We start from the raw sequence: 27428 nt of genomic DNA, 5'->3' as shown, positions 1-27428 counted from the left end.
GACAATCAATACCAGTTTGTAAAACTGTGTGGATGTTCTTATATGGATAACAATACATTATTTTAGATTTCATGAAGATTATTAAGCATCTTAATGAAATAATTCTATTAAAATTTCTTTTTTTGTGGGGGAGGACTGATGGTGACAAAATGGTGAGCCATTTAATTGTAATACTGTTTTATATTATAATATAATAAACAATCTTGCGCAATAATAAGTGCTGACTCTGAATTGTCTATTAAAAAATTGTGTTTAAATAAATACATTATTTATAAATAAAGTTGATTAATTTGTTATAACTGCATGTATACTTGCATAACGTTGATTACTTTAAAATACGGTTTTATTTTATAATATTTTTCATTTATAATTATTACGTAATTAATTACATGTGAATCCATTACTATAATATAGGATAAGTACAAAATTGTTAACGTTTCTTTTTGAACAAGCTCTAATAATATCTTTTTTAATGAGTAATGTGTTAATAATATTTAGAGATACGGCAAACAAGCTGTCGGCGTGTTCGGACGATATTAAAAAGGCTGCCAGACCAATTTCCCCACTAATAGTAGCCAGACTCATTTTTTTATAATTTTATGTATTTCAACTATCATCTTGATAAGTTACAGCTCTAAGCAAATGATTCTACAGATCAATTTTTTATAACAACTTTGGAAGGGCGGCCAGAATCATTTTTCAGTGCCAATTTCATGCTAGAAAACAACTTATTAAAAATTATTTTTAGAAAAAAACAATAAATATCTAAAAGTTTAGTACTAAGCAAATTATTCCAACATAAGTGCCTTTACGATAAGATTAAAGGTGTCGCGATGCCTATTCCAGCGCGACATGCTAGCCAGACTCTATATTTCATCTATATTATCTATAACACTATTAATCCTCTGTTTGTACACTTATTTTCACTAATACGGTTTGCACACTGACCCCTTTTCGTTCTGTCGTTTTCTAAAAATGTTAAATACATGCAAAGAGTCTGAAAAAATTCCTAATTATTCTTGAGTGACTACATTTTAAATTTTAATAATTACTTTGATCATTTATTAAAGGGGAGCCAAGCTATCCATCACCAGTCTTATTGTACAAGTAAAAAATTTCGCTTGTTCCCTTTTGGAGTCAGTGTACGGACGGAAGGTTAAAACAAGAGAAATCACTTTGTTCCAAGACTAAGCAAATCTCTGACATTTTTTTGTCATTATCTCCCGGGCTATTAAGATGCTTTAAGTCAGATTTGTTTTATTTTGAGAGAATTTATAATATATTATTTGATATCTTTATTCGTGATAAAAGCATAGGGTCAATAAACAAATTAAAGACAACTTATATAATATTTTCAGTAAAAAATAATATAATAATCTTTACACAAAAATTGGATTTAAAAGATTATTAATTAATTTGCACATTATTATTTTTGAATCTTATTATTTTAATATTTTTTCTAAAACAATCATTTAATGGTGATTGATTAGTGACTACAATACAATGACCTTAAACGGAAAAGGGAAATAATTTTAAACAGCTTACTTGTACTGCAAGATCAAAATCTTTTATATCGATGGTGCCACTTTGATTAACATCTGGAAAGAAATAACAAAATATCATTGTTATCTTATTATTAACACATTTGTTTAGTAAAATTTATCATTTGTTTAACATTTCAATTATCCAGCGTAATATTTTGTTAATTAAATTTTCTTTCGCAAAACTGTTTATTATTTTGAATGAAACGCTACTCCAGTTGTCACTAACACATTCCCGAGATACATCGTACATTTTCTCACTTAAAGGACAAGATGAACGATCATGTCACTCGATTTTGGTCCCACTTGGTTACAATCAGATACCGTTAGTTTTCTGAAGATGATCCACTTCTACTGCATGGGTTCATCCGTTTTTGCGCGGTTTCAGCTAGCGGCTTAGTCGTTTATTAATTCCGTTTTATTATAGAATAGAGAAAACTATCCTCCGTTTTACTATTTTTTGACTCTTGGAATCCTGTTAAGCGCCGATTACGATTCAATGAGGTAGAATTTATTATCTCCCTTGTATTCCGTTGAGTAGTTGAAAAACCGAGGTCACGATGAAATAATTAATATCGACGGTCCGGACAGTCGTGCAGCCGATCTTTAATGGTACAACTTGTTGCAAAAACTCTGAACTGGCGGGTAGATTAAAAATCGATTAATCAGATTCCCGTATATAGGACTTCGTTCTGATTGGCGATGGAGCGATAAAAATAATTAATGAATATCGTATTTACGTTCACTTTCTTTTACGCAAATACTTCAAAATCTTGCAATGTTATCATCTGAGATATATTAATTGTCAGTTATTAGATAATATTAAAAATTACTAATTAATAACAGTTGTAATAACTAATAACAATACACTGAAAGAAAAAGTTTGATAATTTAAATTGATTAAAATAATTATGATTAGAAGCTCCATATTTATGCTTTTATATTGCTATAATAAATGAGTAATAATAACGTTATATGTATAGTTTTATTTGTAACCGTAAAAAATTTTAAAACAGTTGAATTAATCTGTTTAAAATATAAATGTAGGAATACAGTCTAACATATAGCTTGGTAAAATATAAATGATTTAAAATTTTTCATAATATGATCAGACAAATTTAATTACTCACAATCTAATTGAGATAATCAGATAAGCTTGATTGCATACATTCTAATTGTGATCATTCTGTGATCATACTAAAAAAATTTAGCATTAATTGGAATCTGATAGATTCAACAAGTATATCTGCTTAAAATCAGAATATTGCTGTACAAAAAGTGTCACACTTTCCTAAATTTATATTTATACAGAACTGAAAACTGTAGTTATGTACTTAAGATACATCATTTATTAGTCTTCTTTGACCTCAAAAGAAATTATTTTATTAGACTACCACTGAAAAATCTTATAATGTTAGGCCTTTTATGTTATTATGTATGGCTTTTTTTGTAAAAAATTTATACCAGAAATGTATACCAGAAATTTTGTAACAAAGAAGTGTTAATCAAATCCTTATAGTTATTATATTTATAGTTATTATTATAAATTTTTCGGTACATACCAAAATATTTGATTGTAAAGGAAAATGAGTAATACTGGTATACTAGTATCAGTTTTTTAATATTTTTAAAGTAAAAGCTAAAATAAAAAGATTTGAAAAATAAATGTAAACTAAAAATATCTTCTATCAGATGATATAGAAATTTTAATCATACTATATGTGTTTCATATTTTATATTAATTAATGTTTTCGCACTATAATAAAAACTAAATGTCTGAGAAATTGAGTTGAGTCCCAAAATAGGCATCCGAAATAGATAATGGTAGAATTCAGATATGATTCTGTGATTGGAGGAATTATAACACTAAAATAAATTGAACTATCTACACGGCATCAAAAAATTTTTCAGAAAGCTGTCAATAAAATATGAAATATTTTAAAAAAACATTTCAAATATGTTTCAGATATGTTTCAGATACACGAAATGTCCGCTTTTATGTAATGTCAGAAATGTATCAAAAATATTTCAGATACATTTCTGACATGAAAGTGGACACTTTATGCGTCTGAAATATATTCGAAACATATCCGAAATATTATTTTGACATATTTTATATTTTATTTACAGGTTCCTGAAATCTTCCGGTGTTATGTAAAAACAGTCACCCATCCAAATGTCTGCCATAGTCGATGTTGTTTGACTTCGATGATCGTACGCAATCTAACGCGTAGTGATGATCCACGAATACTTTGTTTTTGAATCCATAAATTTGTTATAGATCATTTCAATAGATGTTGTCAGAAGAATGAAACATGTATAATTAACTTATATTTTTATAAATAAATATAAGGTAAAATTTTACAGTTTTTTACTAAGTTCCCACACAACACACTGCCAAATATCTATCAGAAAGCTTTTTGAAAGAGGTGCTGTATGGGGCTGTACTCAGTTCACGTCGACGCAAGAAAAAAAATTAATTTATATAAATAAAAATGTAAATGTTCGTTTGTTCGTTTTCTAAGATCTCCGAAAGTAATTTACCGATTGCTTTGAAATTTTGACACAACGTTGCATTTGAATACGGGAGTGTTCTTATGGGGTCTGATTTTTGATATACTGGGTGTTTCATAAATGATGGTCGTAATTTTAGAAAATCAAACGACCTATTTTGAAAATGTCTTTATATGGTAATTGGAAACCAATGGAAGCCTTTATTATGAATTTTGGAAATACTGGTTGTTTCATAATTAAAGGACGTTTTTTTCTAATTTTTAAAATTATTATTAATTTAATTAAAGATAGAAATTAAAAAAAAATGGATTTAATTAAGGAAAATTAAGTTAATATTAAAAAACAAACCATTTTAAAGTTCTTTTAGAAAAATAGTGTCAAATATAAATAAAAATGTAAATGTTTGTGACGTAACCATAAACACTTTAGATTACGTCAAAAAATGTACATAATATGTAGTAGGCTTAAAATAATGAATATAGTTATTTATACAAGAAAAAAAGAATAATATTATTAAAATAAAAGCAGATAGATTCATATGTGTTTTCTTTTTAAAAGATTATAAATAAAAGTTTAAGATAGAAAAATTATTGAAATTTATACAATGCACAATGGATAAAAATAAATCTAGAAATCATTACGATAATGAGAAAAATCAAGGAAAAGGTTTGAATGGATTGAAGGAATGAGAACTCGAACGTCGTACTAAAGGTAAATTTTATTAAAAAATATAATAAACGCACACAAACACACACGCACTCAAATACAACTTACGCACAGAAATTTGATATAGATAAAGGAAAAATCGTCAAATGTAAGATAGAAATAATTAATTAAAAAAGTGTTTTAAATTTAATAAATGCACACACGAACAGAGTTAAACAAATAGATGTACGTAATGTAATTGAATTAAATTAATTTAATTTAAAGATTAATAAAAGAAATTTTAGTAAATTAAAAAAATATATTTGTTAATTTAGAAAAAGTTAAAGCGGAAAAATCAAGTAAAGAAGAAAATAATAGATCCGAAGATTTGAACAAATCCAAACTTGACATAAAAGGAAATAGTGCGACCAAAATAATAGAAATCAAGGATTTACAAAAAGGTAATTTAATGAACTAAAAGTGTTTATAAAATTAAAAGGATATTAAAATAAATTGAAAAAGATTAATTAATACTTAATATAGATTAATTAAAATTTAAGCATATTATATTAAAAATTTTATAAAAACTAAAAAAAAAGAAATGTTAAGTAATTAAAAAAAGAAAAAAATTTATTAAATAAAAAATAATAAAAATTATATAATTTTAATATAGAGTTCGAAGATGGCATGGATGAGTTATTAATAAGAGCACAAATTAAATTTGAAAAAAATGTTGAAGAAAAGAAGTTAGAAGATTTACGCAAAAAAAATAATCTGGAAGCTAGGAAACGCAAGGAAAACGGATCCAAGGAAAATGAAAAGAAGAAAAAAAGGAGAGGGTTCCGTTTGCCTACGTTCCCGATTGCCTACTGCTTTGTTTGCACACAAATTACGCAGAAATTCCCGATTGCCTACGAAGCAGCATATATAATTATACATAAATTATATATGGGCCCCATATATAATTTATATATTATTTATATATAGACTCCGTTCTTGTTCTTTCATATATGAAACTATATAGGACTTTATATGACTATATATATATCTATATATGATCACTCAACTTCAATAGATAAAATCAGATATGACTAGATATTATTATATATAATCATATAAAGCATTTGCAGTTCTTCAGATATAACCCGGCAAGAACAATGGAGTCTATATATAAAAATATATATAAATATATATATATATATATATATATATATATATATATAAATTATATATAAATTATATATGTGATGCCCATATATAATCTATATATAATTATATATGCTGGTATATATAAATCATATATAATTATATGTAATTGTATATATGACGTATATATAATTATATCTAAATCATTTTTTCATGGGAATATGTAATTCAGAAGTAAGTAGAAAAATAATGACAACATGAAGTATAAATTAAAAAAAAAGGTTAAAGTAAAATATTAAAAAACGGCGTAAATAAGTTAAAAATTGGTTTTTAAATAAAATGTCTGGTAATAATAAACTTGATAAAAAAAAAAATATTTTGTACGATTTGGATTCTACTTTTTTGTAAAAATATAAAATTTGATTTTACGAACGGTACAGTAATTAAAAAAAACAATAATTCGTTAAAAAACTTAGGTAATAATTGCGGTTTACTGCGTACTACGATGTGAATCATGTTAGATTTTTAATCGAAAAAAAAAAAATGAAAAACTTAGTTAAGTATATTAATTTCTTTGCTAATTATTTATAAAATAGACAAAAAATTTTTTTTTAAATAATTAAAAAAGTGTGTTTTTATTATAATGGAGAAAAAAATGATAAGATTATCATTATAATAAAGAAGATAATAATTAATTAAAACGATTGAGGTTGCACTTCAATCACGGTTGCACAATGCACGGTTGAGAGCACGGCAATCGCGTGCAGCAGCAACAGATCTGCTTCGTTCGGAACAGAATGAACGCGACAGGCTGAGAGTTGCTGAAACAGGTCAACGAGAAACAGCAGATCAGCGACTTAGTGCTGAGCACTTAAGCGAATACAATCCCTTTGCATTCCGGTACAATCCAGCTGATGATTATAGTTTGAGCAAGCATGTTCTCATCGGCACAATGAGAGAAATGTGTCTATTTTGCAAGGCTCTGAAATTTAATGGAGAAACGAAAGGAATGTGTTGCGCGGGAGGAAAAATTAAACTGCCACAACTCTCCAAGTTGTGGCAGTTTAATTTTTCCGCCATTAAAACCTTTGCTAGTCGGATATATCGCTGAATCAAAGCATGTTCTATCAAACATAAGGAAATACGGATAAACTTCCGGAAAGGTGAAACCTCCGATCGCGCTGAAATTTTAACCAAAGCTTACTCTTGATTAGAGAAGAAAGTCCCTAAAAGGATTTTCGCCGACAAAGCTTTGTTTGCCCGTTATCACTTCCTAAAGTTGCAAACATTTTTACTGTATATCTCTGAAAGTATTGATTTTAAAGAAAAAAGTTTCAAACAAAAAATGAAGCTCATAAAAAGCTCTACAAAAAAGGTTATATACATTTTTTACGTAAACCTATTATTTTGGCTATCATGAAGAAAAAAAGCTTTTTTTCCCTCAACATTTTAAAAGCTTTCATTATGTATCTCAGAAAAAGAATAGAGATACCCTGAACAGAAATGCGCAAAATTCAAATGAATACGTATATAATAAGAATCTCGTTTCAAATGCGCACAGACCAAATATCGCACAGTGCGAAACGGACACAGTTGCAAACCTATGTTGTGCAGAGAATGCTTTGCACACACACACACACACACGGGGGGGTGCAAGGGGGGGGGGCTTCCCCCCCCCTCCCGCACCCACCCCGTCGGTAGGGGTGCCCTGAAAAGTTGCAACCCATGTGGTAAGTTCGTGCGCATTTGATCCGTGCGCATTTGTTACTGTAATCCTAACTCTAACTTAATCAATTTTAAGTCATTATTTAAGTTTATGAATATCCAATTGACCATGTTACAAACCATATATTTTTTATGAATCTTGCAAAATCTTTGCGCCGGAATCAAACCAACATCTCTAAGCCATTGAAGGGTTAAAGAACGATTTTGCAGAACAGACGCCAATGTGAAAAAATTGTACATTTTGTCCATCTTTTAACAACAAACTAAACAGAAATTAAAAAATAATTTCAAATAAGTGTTAACCTTGTTTACTTTTTCACGAAATTAAAACATATGAAATAGTTCAACAAGTATTTCGTACGTACCTCTTGTATTTCCAAATAAAATATCTAGCATTTGAAAGAGAACAATTGATCTTGTTTTAGACCGAAGCACAGAATAAAATGTTGCTTCGCGTAAAACGTCGCAAACCCATGTGAAACAAAACAATTATTGACCTTGTTTGAAATTTTGCTTACACGCACACACACACACACACACACACACACGCGCGCGCGCGCGCGCGCGCGCGCGTGTTTATACGAGTAAATCCTGTTAATCCAAAATTAAAATTATTTTATTTTATAACAGTTATTATAACTGCCAAAATAATAGGTTTACGTAAAAAATGTATATAACCTTTTTTGTAGAGCCTTTTATGAGCTTCATTTTTTGTTTGAAACTTTTTTCTCTAAAATCAATACTTTTAGAGATATACAGTAAAAATATTTGCAACTTTAGGAAGTGATAACGGGCAAACAAAGCTTTGTCGGCGAAAATCCTTTTAGGGACTTTCTTCTCTAATCAAGGGTAAGCTTTGGTTAAAATTTCAGCGCGATCGGAGGTTTCACCTTTTCGGAAGTACACCCGGAAATACAACTCATGCTTCCAAATGACGTCGTTGGGCGCAGAAATTGTAACAGGTCAATTCATGCCAACTTTCAAAGTGAAAGGACAAATTTATCATAAAGCAGGTTTTTTACTTCCATTACCACAAGATCAACATAAATTCCTACAAATGTATTTCATTGGTGATGGAAAGGATAAATTGAATGCACGCTGTGGAATTACTACAGACATAAAAAAGTCCATTGTTACCAAACTGCAAGAGCTACTTCACGAAAAAAACAATTTAGTGCGTTTGTTCAAAACAGCAATTGAAATGATGTCAACTGATATACACAAGATTGTTATTCATGCTGATAAAACGCCTGCTGGAGAACGTGTACGAAGATTCAATGCACCAACTATAGGCAAAGTGGCAATTGTTATAGTCGGAGATCAATTCCAACCTAGAGATATTGTTCTTCATCGGAGAAACGATAAATTGACAAAAGTAGCAGAAACACATCGATGCTACGATGCTCTGCAATATCCAATAATTTTTTGGGATGGTGCTGATGGAAATCATTTCAACGTTAAGATGATAAATCCAGTCAGTGACGAAGAAACAAGTAAGAAATGCAGCGCAAAGGACTATTATTCATACCGATTAATGATTCGAGAGAATAAAGACAATCATATTTTGAAATGTCGTTAATTGTTTCACCAATACATCGTAGATATGTATGCCAAAATCGAAACAGAACATTTGATATTCATACGTTTGAATCAGAACAAGCTGCGCTCTGAAGAATACGTCCATTTGCGAGATGCAGTTGTAAATGATGATAATACAACTAATGTTGGAAGAATAATGATTTTGCCATCTTCATATATACAGGCAGTCCACGTCATATGCATGAGTACGCTCAAGATGCAATAGCGTATTGTTGTGAGTGTGATACACTCACACATAAAATGTCGCAAGCGATAAAAGATGTGAAATAACACCTCGCGCGCGGACATCGCCCGGCCTACATACCGGGCGTCGCACCGGGCAATGCACCCGGTTGCTCAAGAAATAACACCCAAAATCATCTGATTTTGGGGTGGAATCCGCATAGACAGCCATTGCTGGCTAAGCAAGTACACTGTCCAAAGGCCAGTGACCGCGAAAGTACCTTTGCCGGTCATACGCCCAAAACTCGGTATATAAACACCGAGATAAAGACAACTAGCGGGCTCGATCGAATAGCGTATAGCGACGAACGTATGTCGCATGACACGATACTTGTCACGCGTATTTCTATACAAATCAGTGTAACTCAGTAGATTCAGTGAAACTCAGTGTATTCAAGATAGAAAATATATATACATTGTTATTCCACATCTGGCTCATCTCTCACGGAACCTGACCCGAGGAGTACCGACAGGCGATCCCAAATACCTCTATCCAATAAGGGCCACAACAGTATGTTCCTCACTATGGGCGTCCAGACCTATTCATTACATTCACATGTAATCCAGCTTGGGACGATATAAAATGGCTCTTATTTCTGGGGTAATCGCCGATGGATAGACATGACATTACAGCACTGTTTTCAGACAAAAGCTGAAATCGATGATGGATTTCATGATAAAACATAAAGTGTTTAGTCGTGTGCGCTGCTAGATGTACTCAGTGGAATGGCAAAAGAGAGGATTGCCACATACATTAAAATCTGGCTATAACAAAATCAATTCAAACGAAATCGATGATGTAACATGTGCTGAAATACCCGATGCTGACGTCGATACTCTCTAAAGTTTTTCGAGTGAAATATCACTCTAACCAAGTAAAAATTTACTTGAGCAAAGAGTGAAAATCGAACATATCTTATCGAGTGAATATTGACTCGACATTTTGACCCAGACAGCACCAGATATCGTACGAATATTATACTCTCATACGTAATGTACTGTGATCATACCGAATATACGTAAAACATTCATATAACGTCTCAGTAGAATGTCATTTTGATATATCCTCAAGATAAACTTAGAATATAGCGACTGAACTTCGCAACTCCTACTGAATATACTGAGATTATATCTAATATACTCAAAACATCCGTAAAATATCCTATGATATATCTCATGTATATCTATCACATATTTCCAAAATATCCGCGTAATATCGAAAGTGAATCATGTTAACGCTATCTATGATCTGTAACGTTACGCATTTTCGTCTGCCGTGTGATGCAGACACGTGGTGAAGTGTAGGGTGTGAACGTGCGAACACGAACTCACGGACAACGTGGTTTTCTCAGGAATTACGCCCAGATAACTCTGGTATGTACATAAGATATAATATAGTAACGTAAACTATAATAATATATATATATTGTATATATACATATATTATTTAGGTTATAACCTACAATTATCTGAGCATAATTTCCCAAAGCACCCCAGCGTATTCAACAGATATTACGCTTCATTTTTTGCGATAGCTTCCTGATGTGCGAAATGATTAATTCCTCTTCTTATTTCTTCTTGCTAATTCTGTATGTTTAATTCCTTGTTCCTTATTCCTCTCATTATGCATGAGCCCATATAATGTGAACATACTGTAGACATATTGTGAATATACTGAAGATATACTTTAGACATACGTATAACATTTTTAAGATATATTCGGTATATTCTCATAAACTGCCAGCGAAATTCTATGGGATAAGGCAACGCGGACATAGTACGTTATGAGTATATACTCGCCATATCACAGACGTATCTCTAATATTATACGAATATTGCAATATACTTTCGCAATATCCTATTATCGTTCTCATAATCTACATGTGCTGTCTGGGGAGTGATTAGATCGCTCGTGCGTTCGAGTGAAATGTGACTCGTGTATTTGAGTGAATTTGTACTCTGATTAGAATGACTTCTTCAGATGTCAGCTTTTGCTGTTCGCTCGTTCTTAGAGTGAAGTTTTACTCTTGTTTGAGTGTGCAGCATAGAGTTATTTCTTAGGGTATATCTGCACAAACTTGTATAAGCGCATAAACACATGCATAAGAAATATGCATCAAATTGATGTATGTTCTAAATTTTTTCGAGTGAAAACTTGACTTTTAGTTTGAGTGAATGTACTACCCAGGTAGCAAGCTCACGTTATTTTGACGTCCCAAAATGGTCATTTACTGACTATTCTTGACGTCACGAAATGACGTCCTTATGACGTTGAAATGACGGTCGAATGTCACAAATTCCTGACGTCATGAAATGTACCGTATTTTGACGTCATGGAATGACGTGAACTATATGTAGTCAAAAAAATCTCTTAAATTATCCTGTTTCTGAATATAATAACATAAAGAGACTTCTAAAAGATAATATTATAATGTCAGAATGTTAACTAATGCGTCGTTTTTTGAGAAAAGAAAGATATCATGAAACTGATATCTAAAAGATTTCTTAAATCGGATATCTTTAATGCAAGTAGAGAAAAATAAAATAATAAAAATGTTTTTAAAATTATTTTTATATTAACAGCACATACTAAATTTAGGACAAATTTTTATTAATTAATTAAATTTAAATTATATTATTTTATTTTATTCTTACTTGCCGCTGGTAGGTTTGAACTCGAGACCTTAGGATTACGAACCTTGTTCTCTATCTGCTACGCCAATTTGACTCATCGATATGGGTACTTGTTATTGTCTACTTATACCTATATATTATAAACTGACGCAATTATATTATTTTTTATAAAAGCAATTAAATTTTGCAAAACATTAAAAATAAATAGCATTAATTTATTTACTTATTAATTTCATTGTTAAATTTATCTTTTTCCTAAAAATAACTTTAATAATTTGATGGAAATTGCGATCTATTTAGCACTAATACTTCGAAGCGTCCAAATAGTTAATTAGATAGTTAACTATATAGATCATACATTCTAAGAAAAATTATAGTACATTTATTATCCTGTTTTTGTACAGTACATGATGAATTTAGATTTTGAGCATTTTTTGTGCGCAGTAATTGTAGACAAACCGTTATTTTTAAAAACATTATCTTTATGATAATTTTTTTTAATATCTCTCATTCAGGATGTTATAGGCTGCGTTCCGATATTTACTGTCAGTACTGAAAATCTACAGTATATGTGAACTATATAGTAAACTATAGATTTTCAGTACTGGCAGTGAATATCGGAACGCAGCCATAGTGTTGTCTGATTTCTGAGTCAACTACGACGCGCATGGACGACTCAAAAATCGAACAGCATTGTGATATCTTTTATGAGACAATAAGCTGATATCGTTTAGCTGATATCATAAGGATAATATTTTCAATGAGATATCTCAAAGACCGCTCTTAGTAGACGTCTCTGATAAATGTTATTATTTTGACATCAAGATATCTAATTCCAAGTATCTAAATGTTTTCTTAAAAAAGTTCTTTTAGGCCAGTATTCATAGTCGGATCTTATATTTAAGATCATCTTAAGTACTGTCTTAAGATGCTATCAGCCAATCACAGAGCTGTATTAGCATCTTAAGATATTGCTTGAGACGATCTTGAAATAAGATTCGACTATGAATACCAGCCTTAAAGTTGAATATAATATGCTTATATAATATACTTATGCCTTACGCCTTAAATCTCATTGTAGACACCACTTTAGACCGTGTCTAAAATACGTCTTAATGACGTCTTTATGTCCCGATCTTGGATGTGTGCTGTCTGGGAAAATAATCGTCAGATCATGACTGAAATATGATTTCGAAATGACGTCACATCATGACGTCAATTTTAGGCCATGTAAAAAAATGGTCATTTTGACGACATATGACCAGATATGACCATTTTGAGACGTCAAAATGACGTGGGCTTGCTACCTGGGTATCAACTCTTAACAGAGTGATTTTACACTTCTTTTCACTCGAGGCGAGTGAAATCTGTGACTCAAACTCTACGAGTGAAAATATCTCTAATTATTCTGTCGAAGTGTTGGAGTGAATTTTGGTACTCTGGCTTCGAGCAGCTCGAATCGAGTGAAAATTCACTTGAACGGAGTGAATAGCCGCGCAAGAGACGTGGCATGTTATACTACGTGAATTATCATCACGTTCCGAAAAAATAACAAGATTTATGGAAGTACATAGACAGAATTTTATTCGTAAAATTTATAACAATTTTTTTTTTTCATATTAAATTTACTTTAGAACATTTGTGGGCGCGCGAGTAATTGTAATATTACATTCAGTACGTGCACAGACGCGAGTTTGACAACGTATTATAGATTATGGCGTCAAATTGCTTGTCGGATCATGTTGGAGATGTTTTGTTGGAGGGAGAAACCGGGCGCTCATATTTTTATGTTTACCAAAATAAAAACTGTGAATATCATATATACGTATATTAAATATTAGATTTTGAATATCGCTAAAAAATATGTTTCCTGAGGTAAGTATAATCTCATTACATGGCATTTCTATCTGTTATTTTAGAGCGTTGGTTAGATTAATTTCTAAAAGAATGTTCAGACAAACGTATTTCTCAGTAGTTTTATGTTTGAAGAATTACTATTAAAAAAAAAAGTGAAGACATTCTGTCTTTATTCTTCGTTCAAATCACTTAGTTTGTTTTAGATATGGGCATTATTTGATTAAAATTAGTTAGCGTGTGATAAAAGTTAGTTGTTCTAATAGAAATAAGTCTAAATAATTTATAATAGATATATTCCGGGAAAAAAAGTTTATATCTAATTATGTATAATTATATCATATTATATATAATTACATATAATAAGATCAATTTATATATTAATTTATATATAATTATATCAAAATATTTATAACTTTATATCAAATTATGCAACATTATATTTTTGAGTGGACAATTATATATAATTGTATCAAAATACTTATAACCCCATATTTAATTATACAACATTTTATTAAAATTACTTTTCGAATAAATAAATATATATAATTATATCAAGATATTTATAAACCCATATTGAATTATATAACATTATATTAGAATTCTTTTTTGATTAAATAATTATATATAATTATATCAAAATATTAATTTATAATTCCATATCATATTTCCATTTTTACATATATAATCCATTTTTATATAAAAAAAATTTTATATAATTAACCTTTTTTATACATATAATAAATGCAATCACAATTATGGTAAATGTAATTAAATTCCTAACATTCTATATTATATAAATTTAAAAAGTATGTAGGTCGCGGATTGTCGCTAGGCGACGCACGCGGCACCTTTCTCCTAATGCAATTTACACTCTAAAGGCTACATAAGCAGATTACCCACGGTGACAGAAACCGGATCAGCCTATGCTATCGTAGTGAGTTTTTGGGACATATGTACTTTTTATTACGTCTTAAAGACACATCTTAGCTGTCATGGCTAAATTTTCGGTAACGAATCTTTTTTAAGAAAATTTATTAAATCTGAAAAAACTTTTCTTTCTGCCCGGAAAAAAGTGTATATATCTAATTATATATAATTTTGTATAACTTTGTAGATCTAATTAGATCTAATTAGATCAGGTCAAAATCCACACATAATTAGATCTACAAAGTTATACAAAATTATATATAATTAGATATATACTTTTTTTCCCGGGATATAAATAGTTCAGATATATTTAAATAGTTTATAAGAGATATATATATAAGCAGCATATGTATAATGAGTTTTAAATGAAATTATAATTTATTTGACAATTTATATTGAGATTATATTTGAAAATAATTTATTTGCACAAATGTATTTTCAAATACTTTTTTTATTTATAGAATCTCAATATAAATTGTCAAATAAATTGATAATTTCATGTAGAACTGTTATTATATATCCCAGGTAGCAAGGTGTCGTCTAATTGACGGCATTTTTTGGTCATTTTATGACGAACCAGACGTCATAATGTCGAGATAAAATGACGTCTAAATGTCGTAAAACTGACGTACATTTGTCTCATCTTAACGACGTCATATATTGACGTCAAAAATACGTCATTATTTTCATATTATTGACGTCATTTTCAAGAAGCTAGTATCGTACATTTGGCGGTATTTTATTGTTATTTTTATGACAAAACATAGGTTTTTAGATTACATTTAATAAAGACGACATTTTAACGTCATTTTTATGACTATCCCAGTTAGTAAAAGCCGTTATTTTGACGTTTTAAAAAATATTTTGGGTACATGTCCTATATATGCAGTACTTGCATTATGTAAATATCGAAATAACATAATTATAATGTAAAAAAAAAATTGACTTGTTTCTCAACAAGCATCGTGACCCACCACATCATAGTCACATTTGGGATTGCCTAACTTCCGCGGTCACCCATCCAACTCTGAACCGCCGTCGACGTTGCTTGACTTCGAAGATCGTACGCTACCTAGCACTTTATGATGATCCGTGAACACTTGATGCTCATGAATACATATTTGTTATAGATTAGTTCAATAGATGCGAGAAACATGAAACTTGTAGTTAACTAATATTTTTAATAAATATAAATTCACAGTTTTTTTCATGATTTTTACATATGCGAAATAACATGTGGAATAACTTATAAAAATATGTTTTTGCTCTGTTCTTTTGATAAAGCTAAATTATACCTCAGACAGAACGCAATATTTATAAAATATTTATAATATTTATTCAAATATTTTATAAATATTTTTGTGGTCTCAGATTTGACAAATCATAAAGATTAATCATAAATATTATAAAAATATTTATGAAATATTTATAAAATATTTACAAAATATTACTTATACAAATCTTTATCTTTTATTTACCATAAATATTATATAAAATATTTAGTCTATATTTTAATATGTTGAATAAAGATTTTTTTCTTCGTATATATAAAATATGTGTAAAATATTTATATAATATTTTGAAAAAATAAATATTAATAAATATTTTAATAATATTTATCATAAATATTATGTGCTGTCTAGGATGATTCTAAAATATTAATAGTATTAATTATATAAAATATTATATTAATTTTAATAATGTTGTTTATTAACCAATCTTTAAATAATGATTAATAGTTATAAGTAGCAAAGTGTCGTCCACCTCAATAATTCGTCATTTGAGGTCAAATCGTCAATTATTACAAAGAATTATAGTTAACGTCAGTAATTACTATCACTGATAAAACCTTATTAATATGTCGTAAAATGATCAATTAACTGACGTTATTAATTAGTCAAGAATATGACGTCGGAAATACGTTGTAGGATGGATAAATGACTGACGTAATTAATAGGTCAAAAAATGACGTTACTATTACGTCTTAATTTGGTAACATGACGTCCGCGACCTTAAATGACGAATTATTGACGTCGTATTAACGTCACCTTGCTACCTGGGATATATATACTGTTTATATATCTATTATAAACTATAACTCATTATATATTTAAATGTTGTTAACGTTGTTTAATATTTATAAAAGAATATATGAGTTGCTGTTTGTTCGGGCGTTAATCTCGACGAGATTGCTTTGATGCCGGATTCCGCCCTGAATGAGGCGCGAAGCAAATTTGAAAAACTGCGGTTTGTTAGCGGTGGAGTGGAGTTGAGGAAAAAAAATGAGAAAACAGCGTTCACACATAAACTTCAGCTTTATGCTTATCACTTACAATAGAAGCGAGCGGCGAACCGACTCTCAATGCAACTTTTCGGAAATCTTCCTGTCGTCCGGTTTACCTGCCACTGTGATCCAGAGCGGAGATCTTGAAGAGCTTTTGGCTTGAAGCCCTCGCGTGATCGGAAATCTTGCGCGCAAGGCGACGGCGCGCGGCGCTCTAGTGCGCGAGGCAGGGGACGTTCGCGAGAGAGAGAGTCGACTACCGACTCACGAGCTTCGATAAGCGCGGGAAACTTACAATTAATAAGAAATGAATTTCAAAACGAGGCGGCAAACTGCTTCACGATACACCGGTTTGCATAGAACGGCGAACTGTGATGCGAACGGAGACGCAAGTGAAGTTTTTTTTTTTTTGAGCGGACAACTCTTCGCAAATGGAACAAATGAAAATGGCAACTATCCGCAGAGCGAAGGATCGTTAGCGCTGAGCTTCGAACGACTGACTCACTGCAATCGGTAGTGCGAGGTTTAGAAGAGATCGAATGTTAGAAAGAGCAACGCGAGCCTGTTTTTCGCATGATCTTTGTCGAGAAACTCCACAGTAGTTGAGGAGGCACGTGACAATGTCGTGACGACGCTGTGCGACTCATCATGATCGACGGCCTGCCACGCGAATGATGCCGAAACTTTCGTGAGGCCGTAGGCATCCCGAACACTATTGAAAATTGTTTAAAAAATATTTTTTTCAAAAATTAGTTAAAAATAATTTTTTGAATTATTAAAATAAAAGTTTATTGGAAGTGATTAAATTTTTTCCTAAATAATTTATTATTGAATAAATTATTTGAATTTGTTTTTATTATAACAAGTAACTTTAAAATATTGTTTGCAAAGAACAAATAAAAGAGTATTTAAATAACTTTTTTTTCAAATATCTGTTATTTGTTAATCAAATAAAAGTGCCCATGTCTGGTTCGTTTTTAATTTCCAATAAATTTATTCGAAATTATTGTTTCAGAGTGTAATGATGGACCCTGAGGCTTTAGCCATGTTTCTTCAAAAAAGAGGAGTAAATGAGAATACAGTCAATATTTTATTGAGTATGTATCATTTGGTAAAATAGAAAAGTAATGTAAAGCGTAATAATATTGTTATTTTCTTTTTAGTCTTGTTAAAATAATATACAAATATGTTTAGTGGTAAATTAATTTTAGGCTCCTGAACAAAATATTATTTTATTTCAGATCTTAGCTTGTCAATTTATTTGAATGTCTGTTGATTCGTAAATAGTAATGGAAGGCTATACTTGTTCAATGTGTCAGAAATTTATTTCAAATGGATTGAAATATTTCGCAGCGCATTTAAGACATTCACATAGTTCGTCTCTGTCAGCTTCCTATGGTTTTAGATATCAATGTGGACAAGATGATTGTCAATGTGTATTTAGAAATTTCAATAGTTTGGTTAGATATCTTCGAATTAAACACCCAATTGTAAACAACAAAAATAACGAGTCATTTTTGTTTCAAAATCATATGGAGGTAGATTTTAATGAAGACCCTGAGCAAGAAAATAATTATAGTGTGCCTGAGGATAACAATCCTAAAAATTCTTCAAACAATCCTAAAAATTCTTCAAACAACGGACTTCAAAAAGTGTTTAGTGTATCAGAAGAGGCTGCAAAAATGCTCATCTTAGATCCAATGCATCTATCACAGGGGCTAGTTTGACTCAAGCTTGTATGGCAGCAGAAGTTTTTGTTTGTAACATTGCAAATTTCTTTCAGCAAGAAGTTATGAATTATTGTTCAAGTAAGGATATATCATTGGATCATCTTAATATTCAGGATTTACTTTCTAAGTTTGAAATTTCTGCTTCTTTTAACAAATTTTCATCCATTAAAGAGCAACTGAAAACTTTAAAAATGTATTATAGGTTGGTAGACTCCGTTGAGATTCTGCTTGGAGATCGTTGTGAATCAGTGCTGAATAGACAATCTGGTGAATACGAACCAAAGTTGGTTATTGAAAGTTTTCAATATGTTCCAATAATTAAGACTCTTAAATTAATACTTTCTCATTCTAGTGTTAGAAAATACATTGAAGAAGAATTTTTTTCTTTAGATGGATTTATGAGGGGATTTTAGAGATAGGGAGAGCTTAAAAAAAAAATCCATTTTTTTAGAAAATATCCAGCAGCATTAAGAATCCAATTATACTATGATGATATACTTGTCAATAATCCTCTAGGAAGTAAAACAGCAGCTCACAAATTAGGAGCTTTTTATTTTACTATTTAAAATTTGCCTTCTCATTTGCAATCATTTATGGGACGAGTTCAAGTTTTGGGATTTTGTTATACAGTCGATGTTACTAAATATAGTTTTAAGAAAATTTTAAGTCCTTTTCTTGATGATTTAAATAAGTTGGAAAGTGAAGAAGGAGTTATGGTAAGTTTTGATGGAGAGCTATTTGTATTGAGGGCCATCATAGCTTGTGTAGTTGCTGATGGCTTGGCTGCACATCAGATGTTTGGATTCTTGAATCCTTCTGCTAATCATTTCTGTCGTTCATGCATGATACATAGATCTGATCTCCTTAGAGGAAAAGGCAGAGTGTCGCGTCTATGAGTTTGCTGTCCACGACCCCGCAAGGCAGAGTGTCGTGGTTGTGTATGTTACAATGGTTTATGTCGCGATACACGACCCCGCAAAGCAGAGTGTTGTGTGTTATCTTGGTTTGTTTACTTCGGATTGACCCGTCCCTCACTTTCTTTTGCGGATTTATATATCCGATAATTTGGTAGTTGGATCGAAAGAAGGGGAGAATTGCGTGAGGGCGTAAATTGGTCAGTATTCCAAATTATTGCTTAGACAGCAAGTGCTGTCTAAGGAGCATTGCGCTAATTGTCGAGCGGATTGCGCGAAACCTCGCGCAATGCGCTCGATGCTGACTGCTGCAGCTGACCGATTTACGTTATCGTGCTACTGACACCTTTTTCATCGTTATGAGTGTGTCACTTATAACAATACCATTAAGGTATATCCACACAAACTTGCATAGGCGCATAAGCATGTGCATAAGAAATATGCATCAATTCGATGCATATTTCTTATGCATGTGTTTATGCGCCTATACAAGTTTGTGCAGATATACCCTAAGAAATAACTCTATGCTGCACACTCAAACAAGAGTAAAACTTCACTCTAAAAACGAACGAACAGCAAAAGCTGACATCTGAAGAAGTCATTCTAATCAGAGTACAAATTCACTCAAATACACGAGTCACATTTCACTCGAACGCACGAGCGATCTAATCACTCGAAATGTCGAGTCAATATTCACTCGATAAGATATGTTCAATTTTCAATCTATCACTCTTTGTTCAAGTGAATTTTCACTTGATTAGAGTGATATTTCACTCGAAGAACTTTAGAGAGTATACAAAAGAAGATCAGCAGAAGATGGCGGAAAATTAGCAACCATACAAATGCGAAATGGTGAAATCAAAGTAGATAACCGGTGGGTTGTTTTATATTTGCCTTGGCTATCAAAAACATACAAAGCGCACATAAACGTGGAATACTGTAACTTAGTAAAATCAATCAAATACATTTGTAAGTACGTGAATAAAGGCAGCGACGTGGCAGTTTTTGGCGTGCAAACAGAAAGAAGTGATAGAAATGCGGATATATTCTCTAAATTTCTTGGAGTGAAATGTCACTCCAAAAGAGTGGATTTTCACTCCAAGCGATAGTGAAAATACTCCCACTCAACATAGAGTGACATCTCACTTTTTATAAGAGTGAATGTTTCACTCAAACTTTAGAGTGAATTTTTCACTCCATGAGAGTGAATTTTTCAAACGATTGGAGTAAGTGTTTCTTTTTTGGAGTGAATCGCTCACTCAATTAAAAGGAGTGAACCGTAATTCTATGCAGCGATGCTAGTTCAGACGCTCACGCAAGCAAGTTGCGCGAGCGAGTGGGAGATCTACTCTTTCCTTTTCTATTAAAGACAACTCGAAACGGAAAGAGATAGATCTTTCACCGTTCGCACAGCCTGTCTGCGTGAGCATCTGAATTGACATCGTTGATCCTCTTAAATAACAAGTAATTGCTAAAACAGAGAAAGGAGATCGGATGAATTATAGAAGAAAATAAATCAAATAAATATTTTGTTGGAATAAGAAAATAGAATATGTTTTAATAATTCACGTTGGTCACTATATTCAAATATATGATATACGATTATGATATATAATATATATATACTATTTGATACTCATGTAATTAATATTTCAATAAATCTTATTTAAATATCCTCTTCGCACGTGTCTGATTGCCTGTAATAAAAAAAATTATTATCTTATATTATTTAATCAAATCTTAAAAAATGTCTATCACAATTTTCTTGTTTACAATAAAAATGACCTAATGAGTATCACTTGCTGACCATTATAGCATGATGGCGACGAAAATAGCAAGAATATTCTTTAATTTTAATAAATGTTTTCCCACATTTAAAACATTTAAATAAAGCCATTATGATTATTATAACAATAAAAATAATAAAAATTAAATTAAAATTATAGTATCAAAATAGTGTGCAAAAGTAAACAATCCTCCATAAAACAAGATTTTAACTTTAATCCACTTTCTTTGATGTATCTGTAATACAAATAAAAGTATTATATGTGAAGTTAAAAACGAATTATAATGTAGCAATAATGTTAACTTTATATATATAACATATATAATTACGTATAGTCAAAAAGAAAATATGTGCAAAAATTAATTAAAGAATTGTTTAATATGTAAACACGATAAATAAATTAATAATTAATATCAAAACGTAATTAAATATCTGACTGATATTAAAATTATACAATTTGTCTATTTGTATTATTATCTAGGTTTTTTATATCAAGTTTTATCTTTTAAAATAGTGGTAGCATCTTCTGAAATACCTTGGGTTCTTAAAAAATCTGCTAGGTTTTCCTTGCCGTTGAGAATATGCTAAAAAACAAAAATTATTTAGTTGGAGCAACAAATTTTTTAAGTTGTACATTTTTATATGTAAAATATATTTACACGAATTAAAAATATCCTTAAAAAAGAATTGATATACATTTTAGCAAATCTTTTTATTAGGCCGGTATTCATAGTCGAGTTTTATATTTAAGATTATCTTAAGTACTATCTTAAGTATTATCTTAAGATGTCATTAGCTAATCACAGAGTCGTATTAGCATCTTAAAACATTGCTTGAGACGATTTTGAAATAAGATTGGACTATAAATACCAGCTATAGTATGCAATAATACAAATGAGTTGGGTTAAGTTACATATAGAACGAAATAATTCTGTTAACATCAATTTATTATAAATCAAACTATGTAGTTTAATTAATTGTGTAAACTGTAATGTATAAGTTCAGTTTATGAGAAATAAAAGCGTGCCACATGATATCGCAACTACGCATAATGTGAAATATCGGGTCACATTTCTTTGTCATATATATAACTTAACCTAGTCGCGTCTAAATAGATTCTGTAATACTATTTCATTACTGTTCCAACTTCTTGGTAAATAAATTTACCCATCAGGTAAATATGTCTGTCTTTATTTATTTGGCAAAACATGAAAAAGATACATGCTTACCCGATAGGCAAGTTTACTCAAGAAGTAATGGGGAATGACCAGTCCTTGATCAACTTATTATACATATGTATATTTTCATCGGAACTTACCTCTGGAAGAATCATTCTTGAGATATCGTTGAGACAAAATATTCGATGAAACGTGATGAGATACATGCACACGTGGTGGTTGGGTTATATTATAACAGTCACGCTGCTTGCTCGTGCAACACGGCGCACCTTGTAACGGCGCAAATGCAGTAAAGTGACTCTTCTATTACAAGTGAAAGAATTCACTGTTTATAGAGTGAGAAGTAACTCCATTCGAGTGACTCGGTGTGTCACCCCATATTCAAGTGAGATTTTCACTCCAAGAAATTTAGAGAGTACATATCGATGAAATCGCACAGTATCTGGCGGGAAGATATATAAGCAGCAATGAAGCTGTATAACGAATTCTTTCATTTCCAATACATGAACGAAGTCCACCTGTTGTTCATTTAGCAGTACATCTTGAAAATGGACAACGCGTTTATTTCACAGATAGGGAAGACGGGGGCTTAAATTAACAGGAGTAAGTATTAACGCTCAATTTTTGAAAATTCTATTCGTCTTAGATGTTCCATTCTAGACTTTTTTGTTCTACGTAACGCTCTGCACTAGCTGACGACACGCAGTATCCCGCTGAATGTCATGCGAGAAGGTGGCGCATGTGCGCTGCATTTTAGGTAATGGACAATTTTCATATACTTAAATTTTGATTTTTGTTTAAATTTGTCGTCATTTTTTCCTTTCATTTGTTTTATATGATTCTTATATTAGTTTGTTTTTAGTTCTTTACGTTATTTTGAATATTATTTTATTAGTTTTTGAATGAATTAAATTAAATAATAAATTATTGAGATGGGGCATGTATTAACAAATTTCTGGGGCAAGTATTAACACTGTTAATTTTAAGAATGTAGTATGATGTTTAAATCAGAGAACATATACTGTAGTTTTATTTTTTTTGTTTTTAGAATGAGAAATTATAAAAAAAAGACGGACAGAGGGACGAAGAGTTTAGAAGTTTACGAACTAGCAGCAAAAGAAGTCGTAGAAAAAAAACAAGTTTACGTAAAACAGCGAAAGATTTTAATCTTTGCCACGTTACTTTATATAAATTTATAAAGGCAAAGAAGGAGAATGCTGTTGTTCGTGTTGGTTACACGAAACCAAGACTAATTTTTTCATCAGAGCAAGAAGCAAAAATGACTGATTACTTATTAAAATGTTCCAGTATTTATTTCGGTTTACTTCCTGCAGAAGTCAAAAAACTAGCTTATCAATGTGCTAGTGTTTTAAAAATGGATAACTTACCATCTTCTTGGCATATAAACAAAATAGCTGGACCTGATTGGTTTACGAAATTTATGAAAAGAAATCCTACATTGGCTATTAGGACACCTGAAGCTACATCGTAAAGCAGAGCTACGTCATTCAACAGAACAAACGTATCTGAATTTTTTGATAAGTACAAATTACTTTTATGTAAACATAACTTGACTTCATCTAAAATATGGAATGTAGATGAAAATGGCATAATAACAGTGCAAAAGCCGAAACAAATTGTTGCTCAACGTGGACAAAAACAAGTAGGGGCCGTAACATCAGGAGAAAGAGGAACCCTTGTCACTTTAGCTGTTGCAGTAAACGCGGCTGGAAATTTCATACCACCTATGTTTATTTTTCCACGGGTTAGATATACACAAATTTTCCTCCGAAATGGACCACCGGATTGTATTGGCGCTGGAAATCATTCAGGGTGGATGCAAAAGAAAGAATTTTTAATATTTCTGGCTCATTTCATTCATCATGCGAAACCCACCAAAGAAGAACCTGTCCTACTCATGCTTGACAATCACAGTTCCCATATAAACATAGAGGTGGTAAATAAGGCAAAGAATAATAATATAATTTTGTTTTCGTTTCCTCCCCACTGCTCCTACCGCTTACAACCATTGGATGTAGGAGTATATGGGCCATTTAAAAATTATATGAGTAGATATCAGACAGCTTGGATGCATAATAATCCGGGTAAAACCATGACAATATATGATTTACCCGGTATTGTGAAAGACTCGTTACCCTTAGCCTTGAATCCATCGAATATTATGAGCGGCTTCAGAAAATCCGGCATTTGGCCTTTAAACAAAGACATATTCCAAAAACATGACTTTGCACCGTCTTTTGTTACCGATCGCCTAAATCTAATCTCAAATAATGATGAACCAACAGCAGGAACATCAGGTATGTCTGTGGAAAATGAAGAAGATGATATAACAAGTGATGTGTCACTTAATTTAGAAAATCCGGAAGTTTTGAAATCCGCACCTGTATTGGATATTAGTGTTACCGAAATTATTAATGAAATGACTCATGACGATTTAGTTGCGGGACCTTCAGGAATTCAAAACGTTAAAGATTTTTCCCCTGAAAAAATTAGACCTCTGCCAAAAGCTCCACCGCGTAAATCGTCTATTCGAAGACGTACAAGAAAGTCGGCCATACTTACTGACACTCCTGAAAAGAATGCTCTGGAAGAAGAATATCATGAAAGAGAAAAGAAGAAAACAATGACGCTCAAACGAAGAGAGAAAGAAAATAGGAAAGTGCAGTGGAAAGGAAAAGGGCCAGGAAAAAGAAAGAAAAAGGTTGAAGAGAAAGTAGAAAAAGTAAAAAGGAAAGTTTTTAATAAAAATGAATGGTTTTGCATTATGTGTGAGAAAGCCTATGCTCCTAGCGAGGAATGGGTGCAATGTATATTGTGCAAACAATAGGCTAAAATGCGTGAACGGTAACGTTACCTCATTTATCTGTATTAATTGTGACGATGATGAGTAGTAATGATATTTAATAATAATAATGAAAGTAATAATAGTTTCTGAATAGTAATATAAAGTTAGTATATAAAGTTAGTACCTATAGGTATGTTTAATGAATAATACCGATGTATTATGTTTTTTTTAATATTTCAAAGAGGTTTATGCGATATTTTTGTTATAAGCTGTAATAATATAAAAACACTATGCTGTGATTTTTTTGTTCCTAAACAGTAATATAATGTTACTAACTATAAATATGTTTAATGAAAAATGTGCTGTTTTTTTTTGTATTTTAAAGAAGTTTATGCTATTTTTGTTATAAGCAAATAACTTTTTGTATGTAATTACATGATTTAATTAACCTCAAATAAATAAAAAATTTTATAAAATAAAATAAAATTACATTTCTATTTAAGAAAAATAAAAATAACTAGCAGTATTAATATATATCTTAATAGCTGCCGTATGTTAATAGTTGCCCCTGGGCTGTTAATTTTTGCCCCAAATGGGGGGCAAAAATTAATATGACACTTTTTTCAAAAAATCGTCTCTTATCAAAAACCTATTAGTAATTTTAAAAAATATCCTTGCTTTCATATTAGCTAAATAATCATATTAACACTTGCAAAAAGTAATATATCCAAATAATCTGGATTAGAAAATACAATTGCTTTTTCAAAAAGTGTTAATTCTAGCCCCCGTCTCCCCTACAAATGTGCAACAAATAGCCTTGAATCCACCGGCAACAACGTTAACGGCTTTCTTTACGTTATGTCAAAATGATGCGTTTGCGAAAATACTACTGTATTCGGAAGTGTCTACTTATTATACAAGGTGTCCCAACGCACGTGGACCAATACTCGTAAAAAGGTAGAAGGGATCGAGATGAACATAAAGATCCAATATTGTCTTGGGTTAGGTATGCAAATAATCGAGATATTAATTTTTCAAATTGTGCGAATAAGAGCGCGCCGTAGGAAGAGCTGAGCCGCTCGAGCCGTAGTGCGGCCCACTGTGTCAAGCATTGGCTGCCGGCGGTGGCGGGGGGAAGGAAGAGCAGCGGCGCCGATGCCTGTGCTTCGCCGCTCTCGCGTCCCGCCGTACCGCGTCTAGACTCACATCAATAACCGTTCTTGCCTCTCACCGCACCGCGCCCAGACTCGCGTCATTACGCACATTCGCAATTACTTGACAAAATTATTTAGCAAAGATAGAGACAAATTAAAACCGTAATAAACTTTTGTGACTGAGAAAGTCGAAAGAGAGAAAGCGATGAAAATTTATGGAATCTCCAAATAATCTAATTTCTATCGTAATTGTGAATATAGTAAATTAATGAAAGTTTTCGGTACATTGACGATACATTCTTTCTTTTTCTTAAATATCTTATTTACAGTATCATACAATTCTAACTTTGTTTCTTATCGAATTGTATCGTACTGTTAAATCTTGATGAAAACATTGATAAAAATTCGCAAATTCATTCGTAAAATCATTATCGTAAATTCACGATTGATTCTCAAATTGATAGTTTTTTTTTATTCGTCTATTATAATATTTGCCACATCGAATTCTCTCATCGTTATCTTTTTCTCTTACACGATATATTCATAAATATTTCTTCATATTTAATCAAAATGATGCAACAATGGAACAAACTTTTCTAACAGAAAATGCGAGAACGATAGAAAATGATATCATTTCTTTAAATTTGTTCTTTTTGATTTAGAGAAGTGATGGTTTATAAAATAGAAATCAATTAGATTCTCGTGTTTCTATTTTAAATAAATCACTAAAAATCTATCGTAATTAATAATGCAATTAAAGATAGAA

At 31.1% G+C, this 27428-nt stretch overlaps 2 protein-coding genes and 1 long non-coding RNA gene across 6 annotated transcripts in view; 1 reads left to right on the top strand and 2 right to left on the bottom strand.

The window, feature by feature from the left end:
- Positions 1-27428, bottom strand: part of LOC105831737 (calexcitin-2) — a 150640-nt gene that overhangs the window by 56107 nt on the left and 67105 nt on the right. For all 4 annotated transcript variants that reach the window (XM_036293347.1, XM_036293349.1, XM_036293348.1 and 1 more), the window contains one exon: positions 1546-1598. In XM_036293347.1, the coding sequence (XP_036149240.1) occupies positions 1546-1598 (53 nt within the window). The remainder of the gene's footprint in view (positions 1-1545; positions 1599-27428) is intronic.
- LOC118647804 lies at positions 18012-22177 on the bottom strand. The gene is made up of 2 exons (XR_004964941.1): positions 22060-22177; positions 18012-21435 (listed from the first exon to the last, which is right to left on the bottom strand). It is a non-coding gene; the product is annotated as an uncharacterized LOC118647804 (long non-coding RNA).
- On the top strand, positions 22212-25841 carry LOC118647803. Its single transcript, XM_036293345.1, has one exon. It carries the CDS (start codon positions 24450-24452, stop codon positions 25548-25550), a length of 1101 nt encoding a protein of 366 aa, XP_036149238.1. The 5' UTR covers positions 22212-24449; the 3' UTR covers positions 25551-25841.

This window comes from Monomorium pharaonis, chromosome 10 (genome assembly GCF_013373865.1).
Source record: "Monomorium pharaonis isolate MP-MQ-018 chromosome 10, ASM1337386v2, whole genome shotgun sequence".
NCBI classification, from domain to species: Eukaryota; Metazoa; Arthropoda; class Insecta; order Hymenoptera; family Formicidae; genus Monomorium; species Monomorium pharaonis.
The sequence above is the reverse complement of the archived record's forward strand: the minus strand, read 5'-3'. Positions and strand labels throughout refer to the sequence as shown.